Source organism: Neodiprion lecontei, chromosome 5, assembly GCF_021901455.1.
Source record: "Neodiprion lecontei isolate iyNeoLeco1 chromosome 5, iyNeoLeco1.1, whole genome shotgun sequence".
Taxonomy (NCBI): Eukaryota; Metazoa; Arthropoda; class Insecta; order Hymenoptera; family Diprionidae; genus Neodiprion; species Neodiprion lecontei.
Window position 1 is genome coordinate 31,413,691 of NC_060264.1, and position 18,593 is coordinate 31,432,283.

Sequence of the window (18,593 nt, forward strand, 5' to 3'; positions counted from 1 at the left end):
ATAAAAAAATGACACACATTTTACGAAATCGTAATAGTAAATTCATAGAATTCATGCCATTTCTTCATTTCTGCGTGAAATAAAAATGTGTTGGAATGTTTTTGTTGAGAATTGGGTATAAAATAAGGCGGTTAAGCCTGTTTTGCGTTTTAGACACGTGGATATTGATATTTGGAAAATACGCAAAAAATAATTACCATTTGAATATAATTGCGAAAAACTTCATTTTTATCACACGTGCATGAAAAGTGGGGCTTTGCGTAGCAGTGTAGCGGAACGAAAGCGACTAATTTCATCTCACTGTTGTAAGGATAGGTTTGCGCATGCGCAGTCCACGACTGCATCACTTTCGTCCCTTGGGAGGTTACTTTCGTCCCTAGGAAGAATAAATTGGCCAGTCGCGTCCCGAAAAATTGCCACGCAAAGCCCCACCACTTTTCATTGACTTATTCATCTTGTTAAAAAAACTATCGTGTGTGGCTCGTGCCAAAAGTTGGCGATTGGGACTAGTGTGAAGTTTGCGCCTTAACGAAGCGAGGGCGGTAATCAAACTCGTCACAATTGCCAACTTTCGTCCCTTGTCACACAACATATTCTATTGAAGCCCGTGTTGCATCAGCGACTATGAGTGACTACTCAAACGCGACAATGTCTCGGGAGGAACTTTCAATAACTCGTGTACCACGTGTTACACAATGGTCACGCACATGTAATTATTGTTAGGTAAACCATGGAATATGTTTCACGCGTATCAGCGAATGGCTTACATCGTTCATCACCCACGTGACCTGCGAAGAAGAAGCAAGAAACGATATTCAATTTTCGAATTTTCCCTGCACAGTCGGTAATTCGTCCGTCGTAAAAATAAGTATCGCTTGTTGATCGTTCGTCGTTGTCACATTCTACAACTTCCCGCGTGTTACGATATAATAACAACCGTTCGATCATTTCTATTCTCGTCCAAAATTTATCAAATATATGCGTTGTTAAAATTCACGGAGGTATTGTGCATATTTGCGAATCGACGAGCGAATATTTTATTATTGACCGATAAGATCCGATCACTTGCGATGTTGTACCGCTGCAGATGACCGATTCTAAAATAAGCCACCGTTGTCACTGCACAGGCGACATAAGCAACCGCACCGAAGGTGACAAAAATAAATTCTAAACGACATTCGGGGTATAGGTTAACGGCAATTCCTGAGCTAGAATTTTCATTCTCAAAGTAGTGAATTTCGTTCTCGCGTAAACAGTGGCTTCGAATAAATAACAGTGGTTACGTTCCTACGTATAACCGATTTGACGTGCATAATGGGTATAAATAAACGCAGTAGCGACCACAACCGCAAAACTGTTGTTCAAACCGCGCTGAGAAGGAGACGGGACGGGGGGGGGGGGTTGCTTTGTAAGCAGCTGTGACGTTAGAAGACGATGAGCGTTATCTGTTGCCATAGAAGGCAAAACAGTACTCGGCTTATGCGGAATAAAATGCTCGGAATTCACGTGATCGCTCAGCGCCGGCATCATCCTTGAACACACCTTATCACACCATTCATAAAATTGTACCTATTCTGTTTCTTTGCATAAAATCGGAGCCAACCTCGCCGAAGGAATCTGTTATTTTCATTCACAAAGATGTCTACGAAGATGAAGACAGAAAGAAAAAGGATAGCGAATAAATACAACGTTGAGACTAAGAGACGTAAACAGCGACGGTCACGTGTATACACGTATAATTGATAAATATACGGCGACGGTTGAAAATAAATATATGTCAATAGATTCCTGTCAGTAGGTATTTGTTACTTGTTTTATCTGTAGGCTGTTAACCTTCTTTTTGTAATGATCAGTCAGTTATTTATTACCAGAGAATTAAACGCAACCGAAGTAATTCTTTCGATTCGATCGGCTAGATTAAATGTGATACCGTACGTTAAGTTTTTTTTTTTTTTTTTATTTTTAATTATATTATGAATCTGTTGGACTGAAGATACGTCATTTTTACGTTATCGTTATATCCGTCTCAAGTTAGGTTTACGACATTCTTACATATTTCAATCTAAGATTCAATTATTCTTGACCCCTTTTTCGAATCGTTCCCCAGAAAGATACATGCAAATGATTTCCGAGGATATGAATATCCCACGAAGGGGAGTAAATGGAACAGATTTTTAACGGCGGGATTCTGACGTCTGATTCACGTTTCCGAGGCAGAAAGGTGACTTTGCCGAGCACGAAGTGCGAAGAGAAAGCCTTCGTGGCGAACACGGCCGTATAATATACGCCCCCAACGCGTCTGCGAGAAAACGCGAGCTCAGCACACCTATGAGGATAAAACTGAGCATGTGTGGGATAAGAAAGTAGTTGACTGGCAAAAAGAGATGAAATTTTCTCCGCGAATCTTTATTCCGGTTGTTCTCGGTGGTCCCGTTTCAACGATCACTCGTCACTCGTTGTGATTATCATCCTGCACGTAGCTTGGTCAAAGTTGAGCAAAAAAGAAAAAAGAAACATACGACATGTTGAACGCTGTACTTAACGATTATGCGATGATAATATTGCAGGAAGAAAAAAAACTGATCTAGTATACGTATACATATACGTACATTTTTATTTCTTCGTTACATTATTTTTGTAGCTCAACTAACCCAGATAATTATTATACTTCATAAAAAGACAGTCGATTTAATATCCGGTCAACCGTGGTGAAACTCGTGCACTGATATATCTATATACGAATACGTGTAATATATATATATGTACCTGTAGGCAAATGTAATATGCGAATGCAAAGGAAATAACTTGAGCTGTTCGTAAAGAACCGCGAAGTGACATTTTTATTTTCACTTTGTTTTTTTTTTCAGTACCTGGTAGAAAGTTAATGTTTACTGATTTCATGCATATTTGATTTTACCGTTTAGCCGATGGTCCACCGTTTATGATGCTTTTCTTTTTTCTTCTTCATTGTATATATAGTTGTTGTCGTTATTTTTCTCACGTTCTGAGCAAACAAGCTACGATGGACTAAAGTTTCAACAGGTACGACGACGCGGTGTATTCTCTACACATGTATATAGAAGATTTGAATATGGAACGGCGAAGAATAATAATGATAATACTAAATAAAAAAGAGACCTATCTTTATGATTGTATCGAGTACACAGCGAGCAGCAGCGACGACCTCGACGTTGCGTCCTGGCGAATGAGAAAAGGCTTCGAGGTGCGCCTTGGCAATATTAATTACCGCTTTTTATCGTTAGAGTTCTAATGCTTGGACGTGAGAGACACCCGCGTTGCTGCTCGCGCAACGTGCAGGAAACGAACCTTATTACCTCCGTCGACAACGAACGGAAAAGCCTTTATAGTCTCTACGTGAGCGATTTTTACAATTATTTGCAACCCTGTCCCTATTTTCGCCGTAGCGAATATACAGGCAAATTCAGACGTGTAAAGTACGTTATATGTACACAAGTCGCGATCGCTCAGGTGGTAATCGGTTGCGGAAACACCTTCCGCTTTTGACATGCGCGAGGCCGTCGGAGAACCGCTGTGCACAGACAATATGGCGGCGAGTCGAGTGATCAGCTGATCGTCTAGCGCCAATTACCCAAGTATTAAAGCACAAAAAGCCTTGTGCCATCTTCGGGGGCTTTGTTTTGTTGTTTCAAGATGATGTAAGATTAAGAGTAAGAGAATAAAATATTTTTGTTATTAAATACGAGCCCGTTAAGGACAACCGTTGTTATTATTAATATTATTACGTTAATGGTATTTTTTTTAGTAATTGAGAAACCGGAACGGAGATGAGGATAGGGAGAAGGGAAGGGGCATCAATGAATAAGGTTTAACAGTAAAGATATACATATATATGTATATTGCGTAAAAAATTTATTTATATAGCGTCGGCACGCGACATATTTTGACGTGAGTAAGAAACCTTCAGCAATTTATACTCGACGACGACGGCACTCGGTATAATTGCCGAGCGAATACGGGTATAATATGTTCAACGGTAACAAGGCATAAAATCGATAAAATAGCCTAGGCACTAGATATAGTCGAAACTAGAGTAATTCCTATCAATCTACGTACGCGAGAGTATGTATGTATGTATGTATTCACCTATACGTGTGCGTACCTACCGAGGTACCTAGATTATATATATATTTTTGCTTTCGATATCGTTGTATATTATACACGTTACGCGATAACGTTATATTTTCATTGTTTACACCGCACAAATTATGTTCATTATATTTTACACGTGCGACTTGTACACGTACATGTAAATCAGTGTATGACATATATTACCTACTTACGTAATATATATATTACGTATGTATATACTATGTAATTGTGTCTGAAAGTCTGATGATGTGTATCGTTATTTATGCCTAATTTTACTCAGACAGGCACAACGTATTGCTTTTCTGTAAACAGTTTAAAGATAATCCGTTCTTTACGGTACATACGTATGCGTATGTATAATTGCTTTTCGACATTGAAAAAAAGGTAACAGTGATATTCGTAGGCATTATTACATACGTACTGTTATGCTGTACAATGTATGCACTATAATATATGTCACATGCTCGATAAACGAGGTGCAGGCGGGTATTTATTTCAAATATTTTTAGGACTCGGTGGAACTTTTGTTCAGCAATTTAAAACAAGGCGAAATCGAGTGTCTAAAGTTTCCGATATTTGTTTCACCCATTTTTTCGTTCAATTTTTTTCTTTCTTATTATTATTATTATTATTATTATTATTATTATTTTGTTTGTGCTTTTGTTTGTTTCTTTTTAATTTCTTTACAATCACGGATAAAAAAATACCGTGGAGCACATTCTATCAAAACCCCACACGTTTACAAATACTTATAATTGTTACAAAGCATCGACGTATTCACTAACAGAAATTTCCCACGAGTTACAAAAATACCATAACCGTGTTGTGCACGCATTATATACCGATAGTGTATACCTACGGAAGCGTGTTCAAAAGTAGGTAATACGATACATGTGTGCGTGGAACCATCCATAATAAATCATAGTATTTACAATTTTGAATATTGCTGTGAACGTGTACTTGCTTATATGAAAGATTATTGCTTATATATATATATATACATATACACACATCGTGGTAAAAAGTTTTACGAAACGTAGTCAAGAAAAGGTAGAAAATATCAAGAAATACGTATTAAGAAAAACCTGACGAACCGAAACGCTCGAACTACGCAAATTGGGTCACGATTCGATGTTTAATAATATTGGCACTTGGCAAAATAGGAACAACGTGCGGTAAGAAAAATTGAAGGGAACAAACACAAAGAGAAACGATGTAAATTGAAAACGAGAAGGAGAAAAAACAAAAATAAATAAATAAAATTTCAAGTTATAAAAATACTCACACAAGTCGTGACATGAGAATCAACCTGGAAACGGGGTCGTGTAGCGAAAAATATGACTGTACACATCAAGAACACATTAATGGTTGTAACGTGTATAGCTCTAAACCGGTAAAAAAGAACTTGCCGAGTTTTCGGAGTATGGTTCGCCAACTGTGTTTGCTCCATCGTTTTGTTTCTTTCCCTTTCGTTTCTTTCCTTCTCTCTTTGTTTTTGTACTACTTTTCTTTTTTTTTCTTTTTTTTTTTTTACATTATAATTACATATATATTTTTTTTTTCTTTGAACATCTTTTCTTTTTCCACTTATCTACCGATCTAACACGGTCACTATCTTTCGCCACGACGACGACGCGACTCTCGTAGTTTACTTTCCCGTCGCGCGGTATGTATGTAAGTATGTATGTATGTATGTATGGGGTAGTAGATGTACACAACCGGTGATCGTTACTTTCTATATTTTCATTCAAATTGTTCCTTCAAACATTTCGGTTTATCCCCCCTAACCATTCTAAGCCCTTTTCGCCTCCATATATGTATACACATGCATATATGTATATTCGTCTACGTTATGTGCGATCATATCTCACTGTAATATATGTACACAATATGCGACGTCATCGTCACGTTGCCGAGAACGTAAATACCTACGTACGTTGATATTTTCACAAATATTTCATATTCATACACCTCTTGCGTAAGTTATAAATAATGATAGTGTGCAATATTATAATGTTACGATAAAAATAATTATGATGATTACTTCCCAGCGTTTAGACGTATGTATACATACACGTATAAAGTATATCTCGAGGTTTCGCTGATTGTTACATACCCACAACTATACGCACAATGTATTGTATATGCATATATTACATAATATATTACATATGTATGCCTTTCTTACCTACCGCACCAAACGCTCAGGTACCAAAAGAATACCACCCTACGAATGGTCGTGCGTAAACGTAAATATGTATAAATGATACTTATTAGATCTATAACTATATACACTAATATCAATCTACTACCCACGAATGATGATCGTTACTGTAATGACGACGACGACGACGACGACGTGAGTGGTAAAATTGTGTTGACGTACTTTTAAATTTGCAAATTGAAAAAAAAAAGAGGAAAATTTAATCACATAAATAGCAATAATAATAATGGTAATAATAATCACGGTCAATGTTGTTACAATCAAGTTAAATTAAAAATTAAGAGTAAAATATAACCACTATACACATCCACGGTGATGTGGAGCTGCAGGTACTAGATCGGGGGGGATAAACTTAAGTACCTTATTACCTTTCTACAAATCAATTATAGATTTTCACCAGTTTGTTTCTTTCTCTCAGCTGTTCACTTTCTTTTTGTTTTTTTCCGTTTTTTGTACTTTTCATCTTCCGTCGTACATGATGTGAGGAAAATTTGGACAGAAGGTCCCGCAAAACATGTATGCGTGTATGTATATCACGAACGTAACAAACGCATAATTACAATAATGATAATTTTAATAATAATAATAATAATAATAATAATAATAATAATAATAATAATAATAATAGTAGTAGTAACAATATTGTGCTTAAAGAGACTTGATATATAGAATATCGTATATAGGAATCACACGTTCATGTATAAGTATATATAAGTCTAATATAATAGTATTAATCATATAAATTAAACGTCGATTTCAAAATGGGTCACGCAAGGTGTATAATAATAATATTACGTATTGAGATTCAGTGTTTACTACGTATGTATCATATACATGGCTCGAATTCGGCGGGGTAATTCGGTAGCCCAAAAAACAAAAAAAAAAAAACAAAAAAAAAAACTAAGATTGAATTTAAACTACCGAATCTCGAGTCTCCTGATCCATCATCCTAATCTCTCTGTAACTCCCTCTCTCCCTCTCCTTCGCCTCCTTCTCAATTTATTCTCCCCTCGTGCGATACGTGTATCTAAGAAAGTCTAGATTCTACAAATGTAGGTGTGCATACCTATTATGTGCATCGTGTATATAGCGAGGAGGGATAATGCGAACCACCGAACGGATCGGGGAGAGGAAAATGGAGAGAGGTAAAAAATGTGAGGGCAGTGTCGCGATTAGATTACACGGGTATAGTGTTAAGAAATGGCAAAAGGTCACTTCAATAAATAAAACGATATGATACGATGATACGATGATACGATGACGGTGACGGCGACGATGATTGTGCTAATGAAGGAATGACGCCGAACGATAATCAAGAATATATGCGCCCACGCATTTAAGCGCGGGATTTTACTGCACGTATACGCCCAATTTGAGGATATTGCTCAGATTTAAATTTCATGGTAAAGTAAGTCAATTACACGAGAATTTCTTCGTAAATGATTATAATTCCGTTTGTATATGTATATTTGTACACGTATATCGGTTTGTACACCAACTGCATGCAAAATTCCATCGAAACGAATCGAAGAAAAAAAAAACAACAGCAATCAATTTAATGATTTACTCGAAATAGTATGACGGAGAAAACCTGTTTAGAAATCTCGTATTATTTTGTGGAAGACTTTAATAGCTGTACATCTGCGTGTGAACTCCATCGTATACAATTATGTTAATATATACAATATCGAACGAGATTTTACGTCGAAATTCAAGTGCAGAATATCGAAGAGCTTGTGACGTAAAATTGTTTCGAGGAATTTAAAAAAAAAACTTCCGAAACGTCTGCTATAAAGTACCAAATTTCAATGTTTATTTTCATTTCGTTACAATGTTTTTTTTTTCTTCGACCCATGGGCAGTTCCTCCGCACGTAATTATGCATACATGTAATATATACCACGCACATATGCGTATTGCACATATCTATCTTGTTATATAAATACACTCGAGAAGAAAGGTATTATGGTATGCAAAGAGGAAAAGTTTCATGGTTTCCTCTTTGTAAATTATAACATCAAGTATATCGTGTTCTAGCATACAAATACAACAGATGATGAGGATATAATGGGGGATGGTGATGGGGTGTAGGTATCACAGTAATTGTACATAATAGCTATCCCAGTTTTTCAAGGGGGGTCGAAATGAAAAATAAATAAAAAAAAAACGTAAAAAAAATTCATCATTTATAAGGAAAAGTAAAAATAAATTAACGTATTCCCCATTCTATGTCCGCGCTGTAGGACGACGGGCACCGTAGAAGTAAGATATACTTTAAGTTATCGAGAGATTAGGCGATCGGATAGATCACGTCGTAGCCGCCATAGCATTAGTTCGGCGGCTGTCCTAGCGTCCTCTGCCGAGTCATGATGCCCGGTTTGAATGTCTCGTTTAAGTAAAGCCCTAGCTAGCGATTTAAGACTGCGTCGAAAGGGTAGCCCAAATTGATGCGGAAACGCAACACCGGTGTCAATGCAAGTAAAATGAAATATCCTCAGGGCTCGAAGATCATTTTCAAGACCGTGTCCAATGAGCACGGTATCCGCGTTAACGAACCCCATTATGTCACTCTGCACATCGCGAAGAGATTTTGGTGCGTGTGCCAAATCTTTGGCTGTTATACCACTAAATCGGGTGTTGTAATCAATAATTTCAGCATCAGGTCTGACTAGGGCATCGTAGACGAGTCTACCGTCGATCCCGACGACGGTGACCTTAGCGAGTTCTAGACCGTTCCTTGTGAAACACATTTCGCAGTCCAAAGCGTATACACCATAACATCTATCTGGCGGTGGCGTCTTTCTAGGTTTTGTATGAACATACCCACAAATGGGTCCATTTATGCCCGGGGTAAGCCCCGTCCAGACATGAAGCTTGGCCGAAGTACATCCTCCGGCGTATTCCCCTGCGTCGCAGCATCCCCATTTGCGATTACGCAACTTCCCCCAGTGGTATACGCACCCCTCGGTGCTCAGGTACTCCCCAGTATCCCAGCTCACCTGGAAGCCCTTGTAGCACCTGGCGCAGGTCCGTTCCAACCCAATGGCAGTTATGTCCGAGGATGAGGACGAGGCCGAAGAAGACGAATTGCCCAGCGGCAAACCACCGTCCGCAATATCCGATGCTTTATCACTGCAGTCCGAGCTTTCCGGTTCTACATCCGAGCTTTCGATTGAGCTGGCACTGCAGTGTCCGCTGTCCTCGCTGCGTTCCGACCTGTCGGCCCTCTCCGCAGTCCATGAAGCGGTGATCTCGCTGTAGGTCTTACCGCGGGCTGGCACAAATTCACGAGCGTTGACGTCGAGGTTCGGCGAAGCCCGGTAGTTGATTTCATCTTTAAATATGATAGCACGACCAGGGCAGGCGGCTCCCTCGATCGGATAGCCCATGGCGATGAGCTGATCACATGGGACCACATAGTGTCGTAAAAGGGCCTCGAGTTCCGCGTCGCTGATGTTAAGCTTCTCGTAGAGTTTGCTGGCGTCGTGACGATCCTCGGCTTGGGCGGTTTGGGACTTTCGGTTTTTTCCCAAGGCGCAGTTCCCGTTTCTACCACCGCCTGCAGCGCCACCGCCGCTAGCGTCGCCAGCGCCAGTCGCGCCCGACGGACGATTTCTCCGGACCCCCGGAGGCGTGTTGCTTGGACTTCCGCTAGAAGTTTCACCGCCGCTGCTGCTACCGCTGCTACTGCTGCTGCTGCTGTTGCTGCTGCTGCTCGAGGCGATCGTAGAGGCCACTCCCGCATCTCGCGGCGTTCTAGTTCGATTTTTCCTCTGTCGACGGCTCAGGACCTTCTTGTTTCGTTGAACCGGCGTTGTCGATGCGACATCACCGTCTCCGGTTATACTTCTCGATGATGCGGGTAAAGATCCGATGCACTCCGATTGAGACTCGCCGCTGATGATGCGGACCCCTTCCTTCCCGTTGTCGACGCCACCGCAGTCACAGCCAGGGTCCAGTTCTTCCGGGTCGAACTCGCAATCTTTATGTCACACACAAAATATATATTCGTCAGTATTCGCTGGCTTTTTATAATAGTGTTAAACCCGCCTCTAACCGTATACCACTATTATACATCCTATAGATTGTGTTTTTTTTGATTTCTTTTTTTCTAAGCTAATCATTATCATCGTTCAACATATGTCAAGGGATTGTACAGATCTAGGCACGCGGAGTGAACGTATTTTACTACAGACACTACAGATCGATTAACGAACACCTATTAGTGCAGTCAAGATTAATGAACGGTGAAACGATATGGGTATTAATTACAGAAATACACACCACACACCATTACAGGCAATGTACCTGCATGCAAGTTTAACTCTATAATCCCGCTTGTTGCACGCAACGAACTGCCAACTATCATCGTTTTTCTATTAGAAATCTCAACCGTCATTATATTTGTTCACGAGTAGGACAGGCCACTCGACCAATACGTATATACTGCGTGTTATTAAAATCATAAAAGAAAGCGATCGTCGTTTCACTCATCCATTTCGAGTATACTCTTGTTCAATCTTCATATAATGCCTTGTCACTTCTCATCGATATATGAGACAAGGGACGTTTCAATCAATACCTGTGATAAGTGTGTACCGAAGTTACGTACATAATGATTAATGAGAAGACAAAAAAAAAAAAAAGATGAAAAAATCATCGGTACTGTTTGTATTCTCGAATTTTAGCACTATATCCGCATATTTTGCGTGAATCAACAAACGTCTGAGAAAGTTTCCACTGCATTTTTAAGATGTCACTATCCAAACGATCATTGGTCCGGAAGTAAGAGAGAAAAAAGTTTTAAGAAAGTGTACGGCGGCATATGAATGTAACCCGTTCCAGTGAAAGTGGACAATTACAGGAATCATGACGTTAGCAATTTCCGGCTGTATGTTGACTTGTACAAGAAATCTGGAACGACATGCCCGAATTCGAGAGTAATCAATGCCGGTACTGCCTCGTATGAGTATCGGTACAATAAAGCAAATTTTCAACTGTCAGATGCTAGGCCTGCAGATCGTCAACGCTAGTCGAAAAATTGCAAAAATTGTGAGAATTCGGTCTGCCTACGCCCGTACAGCATCCATCCACCAAAACATTCTCCTCTCAGACGTACAGTCAACGAACTCTGGTTTTCGTCCATGAACCTTTGCATCTGGTAATCTCCCGTCTAGCATGGCAATATCCTGTCGAATTAAATCGATCCCGAATCTGCGTGGCGCGCGCGAAAGACAAAATGAAAAAAAAAAAAGAATTAAAGAACGAAGAGAAAAAAAGATCGACCATCGGAGAGACGATGAGATTCGCGATCAGCGCGGTGTATTATAATCGAAGAGAATGTACTAGTCGGTGTAGATCATTTCGGCTGACATCGCTGACTATATTTATAAGAATCATTAGATTAAGGCTGTACTGGCACAAGATTGAAGTCAATGTCGCCCGTAGCCAAGAAATCTGCAGACTGGTGTCGTATGTATAATGAAAATATAATTAACCCCCGTAAAATGATGACGAAATAATGTCCGTCAAGACTTCCTTGATCCCCGGAGAATAATTACTGTTTCCAATGATGCCGCGCACAGTGAACCATGTGAATCCACGGGCCAATCCTCGGCACAGCCTTTTCTCAAAAGTACTTATAACACCAAATGATTTAGGATTAGATTGGAATTCGATCGTGCTAGGCTGAGGCCGATGATCTCGCCCGTGCAGGAATCAGTGTGTAGTTGGTTCACCGACCTCAACAGAGTGGACAGTTCGAAACTTTTACACAAAATCATCGATTCAAAACCCGTTACGTTACTCGTTTGACAAAGATCGAAAGGAAAGACCGATATTAACACGAAGATCTTTGGACCGAAGCGATTGAAGTGATGACATAGATTCGTCGTATGAATTATTAGAAGAATTCTTGCAGCCTGCATTGATCCATCCATCCATCCATCAAATGGAGTTGTAAAAACTCCCGGCGATAACCGGTTCACAATTACACATCAAGACGCGTCTGAACTACTGCACACGTACATGATATACTTGTACAAATGAAACAGGGTAGAAAAACAAATCGTTGCGAAAGGAAATTATCGATATCTTACCTAGATACGCTTTCAATCGGATCGAAATTACTGTTGGTATAACGAAACGATCATCAGCTGCTCTAGCGAATCAGTGACGAGCCAGGCAATGAAGAACGGTTCATTAATTCAATGAACCTTCCAGTCACGCCTTTTCGTATCATGGTTTGAACCCTTTCTGCTCATGACCAACGGACCGGTCATTCGTTATCGATGGCACGAGCGTTCAGGTGGACGGGTATAGAGGTTGCCTTCAAAAGGAGGTCACCCCCAGAAGTAAGAAGAAAAAGGTTGAAGGTTACGTTTGATCTCAAATTTGTCACCGCGTGCCCAGTCATCCGCTGTAACCTTCGCAATAAAATACCCGCAGCACACATCGATGACAACGATTGCAACGATTCTGCAAAAGAAGTTAGTATGGATTTTGGAAATGACCTCCAATGAATCGTTTGGTTTCATCCTATTTTACCGTCTCTTCGAAGCGTGTTCAAGTTCCGTAACACCAAAACCGAGTAGTAAAATTCATGAAAAAATATGGCGGCAGCGGTAACGTTAGTAAAAAAAATACTTTTGATAAAATTTCAACCCATTCGTCTATAAGGCTTACAAACGTAACGGTAGTTTTATTTCTCGGTAAACTGGTAGTCCCTCAATACCGTTACATAATTACGAAATCATTGTTGCCACTCGTCCCGGGAAAAGGAGCCAACTTGGAACACATCTAGCGTGACCAAAGGCCTCCTGCCCCGTTCGCAAGATTTGCAGAGTAGTTAGTGAATCGACACATCGATGATCGTGTGACACTTGTTACAGGTACACACTTTGTACATATATGGTGAAATATAAGGATACGTTTTACCCGGAGACGGACAGGCATTATAATTTTCGCACATAAGTGACAATCAGTCAATTTCCAAAGATACGCTGAGCGATCGCGGCACTGACGATCTGCAGGTGTACCGAGCAATTTTCACTCCTCGATATAGTCAAGGTTACCTGCATCGCCTTTGACGGTCTCTGATACGACAAGCGATCATACAGCCTCGAAAAATCGGTTCTTACGAAACCGTTCGGTGCCGGCCTCCGCGATTCACGAAGTAAACGCGTATACCTCATACCCATACTTATGTAAATAAAATTCAACTGATTCAGCTGAGTGGTTAAGAGTCATGCAAGTCACGTAGGTGATTCCGTTCGCGAATCCTTGAGACTTGAAAAGGAAATTTTTTTGTCAATTTCCTAGATCCCATCACGGGTAGGCGAATAAGACCAGCATCACCAACCTCCTCCTCCTACTCCTCGACATTTCTCACGTACGTATGTAAGTATCCCGCAGACATAGAAGAATGATTCTGTACCAACGACTGGCTATAATTACCGCGAAGCCTGCATCGTGTGAAGACTTTAGCCGCCTCACCGCAAAGGAAACAAACAAACACTTCGCAGATACTATCGAACGATCCGAATGATCTCATATTGAGAGGAGACTAAATCCCAGAATAATCGCATGTCCCGCCGGGATCATAATGGAAGAAAATGATGTCATAGTGTCTATAATTCTTGGTACTAACTATAATCTGATTGATGTAATGGGCTTGTAGTCGCCGCTCTTTTGTCCCTGGATGTCGGCTTGAGGTGAGAGCAAGTTCAAGTTCAGAACATGTATCTGGGGGTAACCGCAACCAGTCCAGTCAGGTCGGTGTTCTGTAGGCACCTTATAGTTCCGCACCGTTCGCCCGTTCCATCGGTGCAGATGGAAGGCTCGAGAGATCCGATAGGTTCGCGTGGCGATACGGTAACGGCCTTCGGAGTTCTGCTTCTCGGTTCTGAATGAGCACGTGCTGAGCTCTTTCTATCTACTGCCGACCTAACACTGAGTATCTACACTAATGCTCAACGTTTAATAATGGGAACTGCACAGGACTCCCGCATCGATGTCCCACACCGCGATAGTTTTACCTATACTCCATCCATGATATAAATAAGCTTGCTTGATGAGTGCCACGTTACCAGATCCTTTTAAGGACTTTCAATCTCTAACGATCTCGTTATGGTACTGTATATATATATAAGCTGATGGTTCGTACCGGTGTTATTATACCCCGGACTTTACATAATTGGGAACGTGATGCTTTTTCCCTCCCTCCCTTCTCGTTCACCGTTGTTAAACGACCCTAAATCTTGTTACGTCACATCTATTAGGCCTGTACAACATCTTTCTTGGTCTGGCACGTAACTCGTGTCTCTGAATAACTGTATAAACTGACGACCGCTCGCGAGTCTGATATAATGTAACAAGGATTGATACGGTTCGTTATATCGTTTCGATCCAAGCTCGCACTTCTTCTCATGATTTTCATTTTATCGGTACTTGCAGGTCAGCCACCTTGTTAACCTTGTAATCAACGATTCTATAGACTAGCGGCTCTTGGCCTGTCGGTAAAGCGCAAGATGCGACGATGAACGTTGTCTGTCCGATGTGGACGGGACGACAAGCAAAACCGTTTGCTTCGCTCGACATGGCTTCGACGACGACGTTTACTCGGGTGTAACGCGACGCGAGGAAGACGACGACCGGTCGACTCTCTCTTCTTTGTGCCCGATTTCATTTGATCCAATAACGGTTTTCTTCCCGTAACTCGGCCGCGTTACCTCGACCCGCGATGCTTACCAACGATCTCCTCCTCCTTCTCCCCGTCACCACCCCTTTTCCGACAACCGATTTCCTGTTCCCGTTATCAGTACTCTGGATGCACTCGACGATGACGTTAAAACGCAATGCGACTATTCCAAGGCATGTATCGTTAAGCAGACCGATCGCGACGTTCAAGTTCCTCAACGTTTTCATCTTCTAGATCATTGAAGATCGAGTTCTTAGATAAATTTTTGATACAGATGTTATACACGTTCTCGGCAAACCAATGATTAATAATAATTATGCCTACTTGACCCAACTGCCTTCGGGATTCAATAAAAATCGTCACGGGAGCTGAAAGCTGTTCTTTCCTGAAGCAGTTTTGCTCTTACTATCGCAGAGATTCTCACCTCATGGTGAATTATTATGTCCTTACTGCAGAGCTTTTTATAGTCGTACAATTCAGGTATAACTTGTGTAACTTGTTATACAAATTCGTGGTCAATATTCATACGCTTGATTATAATAGGTTAAGTGTGCTTGGCTGACTGCGAATATAGACATAATTCAAACGTTCTTCATGGTCAATCCATTACCAACTATCTTTGCGAATATATATACATATGTATATATATTGTTATATACAAATTCATCACGTCGTCTTGAGTTCATTGCCAACGGCAGACAAACCATCAGTCTTTCATATTAGACAATACCGCAATGCGCATGAAGATAAAGATAGATGAGATATAACGAGAGAAAGAGATACGGAGGCCTGAGAGACGACAAGAGACAACGAAACAAAGATTTCATACTCGGCGCACGGTAACAAGAAAGAAGACTTGCAGACCCTGGAGTCAAAATGAATATAAAAAAAAAAAAAAAAAAAAACCGTTGTCGTTCGATATATCGAAACGTCACTTTTAGTTTTGGGCAAATATATTTAATATGCGATGACGACTAAGGCTTTAAAAGAAACTGATATACACGACGGCTCGACAAACGTCCTATGTATACATATTTGTTTCAAGATTTCAAGTTTAAAATCAAGTTTACTCAAGGTAAAAGAAGAAAAATTTTCCAATACTATTGGTCACCGCACTTAATTATAATCGTTGACGTTCTCTCGCCTCGTCTAATCAATTAATGACTTAAAATTTTCGTCTGTACAAGTTTTATCTTTTTTGTTTGTTTTTTTTTTCTAAGTTTTTTTTTATCCTTCCTTGTGTATTTTGCACATACATTCGCATACAATGCCAGATTATGAGTTCTTTCATAACAGCGATCGATCGACAACAAATTTTATATCAAACGCCAAACGGAACGAAACGTCGCGAAAACGGGACGGTCGTATATCTCGTAGGCCAGGGTTAAAGTGACCCTTATAAAGTATACCAAGGTATGTAAATACGTACAGAAAACATTTGCGTATCATCGTCGTATGATATTTTGCTACTCGGAAATGAGAATGCCATTAAAAGGAAGAGATATTTACATGCATACGAAAGCTGCTGCGTAAGATCTTCGATCACGAATTATACATGCGGAATGATTGCACGTGATAATGTGGGGAAAAAAATCACCGATGACGCGTAAGCTTGCTGAATTATTTGACACTGAGAATATATAATTTAATGATTGCAAAATTTATTTACGTAGATATATCGCATCATTCGCGATCGTATGACTTCTGACATATGACGACGTTATATGTACCTAATCGCGATTATTCCATCAACGAAACTCGTCCAGTATCTCAGATATATATATATATCTGGACATACGTATGGAAAAAAAGAAGAAAAAAAAAGAAAAAAATAAAGAAAGAAAACAAACAAACGCAACGAACAAGAACAAAAACCAAGAAACAAGAAGTTTTGTAATGATAACAATAATAGTACTGATAATTTCGAACCAGATTTTTCAACGTTACAAACGAGATATTACGGCGCGTCTAACTTGTACGATACGTATGTATGTGCAATGCACAACATCTCTCAAGATAATGTCAGTCTCTTCTCCTTCATCGCCAACTTCGACATCATGCCAATCCGGGAACCCATGAGGTACGATTACAAGCATATGTCAGGTAATCTCACAATCAGCAAGTTTAGTTTTATATCAATTGTCTGGCTGGCAATGAAATGATAAAAATCAGAGATATAGGTATAACAAATGAAAGTCGCGCAAGCCTCGTCGCGTCATTAGCTGGATCAAGCACGCGGCAATTGAAATGATTTCTGTTTGATGGGTAACCCGTGATATCTACTTAATCTGGGTGGGTGGCTCGGTCGGTAAAATATAAGAACTTAAATATACAGATAAGTCTACAATCTGTATTGTAAGTTTCTGATAAGCAGCTTTAGGCTGGGCTGTACTTCGTACTTTGTACTATTATACCTGTACCAAACGATTGAAAATATGTACAATAACACGATCAACCCTAGATCCTTGTCATTTTAATTGGGTATAGTTTCATCGTGGGTGAAAATTGGCGGACCAAGAAACAACTCGCGTGTTGTTTTAAACAAAGTTTGAGAAGCTTTTACTCTATTCGTATTATAAAACACGAATCCCTTTTCATCGTTTGATGTTTTTCTAAGAAGCCCAAATTGTGCAATGTTTATAATTTCAGTCACGAGAACGTTGTTGGTGGAATGACCGTATAAATTTTTCAACAATTTCATGTGTCAATTCTTCCGTTGATATATATTCGATGTTTATACTAAATATATTTCAAGAAGTCCCGATTCTTATTATAATATTTGTCGGTCGATTCGTAGTATCAGTACAATTATGTTTATATCAACGCACGAAGCACTGAAGCGGTACGTAGAAAGAGAAAAAAAAAAAGAACAACTCGCGTTGTCACAAAGGTTAAAAATAATTTATCAATGAATATAAAGATAAGGTAATAATATTAGAAAGAAAAATTAGTTGACCGAATAAAATGAAAAAAAAAAAAAAAAACCACAATAGATACGAGTTTAACGTTACCATCGTATCCCTGTAATCGTAACTAAGTTTCCCTTTCGTCTATTTTTAACCTTAATAACACATGACCGACATCTATTAATATTTCGTCGCGTATGCAAAATGGTAGTGATTTTTTTCTTTATTCTTATGAATTCTTTTCTGCTTTTTTCTCATCAAAGCCTCACATCGCTAACTAAGCTTCGTTATTTCACAGAGACATGGAACAGCCGTGAGAAAAACTTCCTCCCCCCCAAATTTTTTTTTTTTTTTTGACGGTCCTGTACACGCGAGTATTCAAAGCATTGTTGTACAACAGAAATGTGCGGCTGACGAAACACTGTACACGACAGGGAGATTTTAATTTCGATGTTTCACGGGGGGGGGGGGGGGGGGGGCAAATTAAAGAATAAGCAAAAGAAAATTTAAAATATTCAAAAAATTCAAAAAAAAAAAAAAAATGAAGAAAATATAAGAAACAATAAACACGGCAAGCGAATCAATTCGAGGTCGCATGCACACCCGACCGACCGCGTTGAACAACCTCGATCGCG

General features: G+C 39.8%; 1 protein-coding gene across 5 annotated transcripts in view; it reads right to left on the minus strand.

Moving 5' to 3' along the window:
- The window catches only part of LOC107226841 (transducin beta-like protein 2), a 52,610-nt gene that overhangs the window by 10,089 nt on the left and 23,928 nt on the right, over nucleotides 1–18,593 (minus strand). For 4 of the 5 annotated variants that reach the window (XM_046739299.1, XM_015667789.2, XM_046739300.1 and 1 more), the window contains exon 3: nucleotides 3,869–10,336. The exons of the other annotated variant lie outside the window; for it this stretch is intronic. In XM_046739299.1, coding sequence (XP_046595255.1) covers nucleotides 8,634–10,336 — 1,703 coding nt within the window. In that variant the 3' untranslated portion in view covers nucleotides 3,869–8,633. Of the gene's footprint in view, nucleotides 1–3,868; nucleotides 10,337–18,593 lie in introns of those variants that run through there. 5 annotated transcript variants of the gene reach the window in all.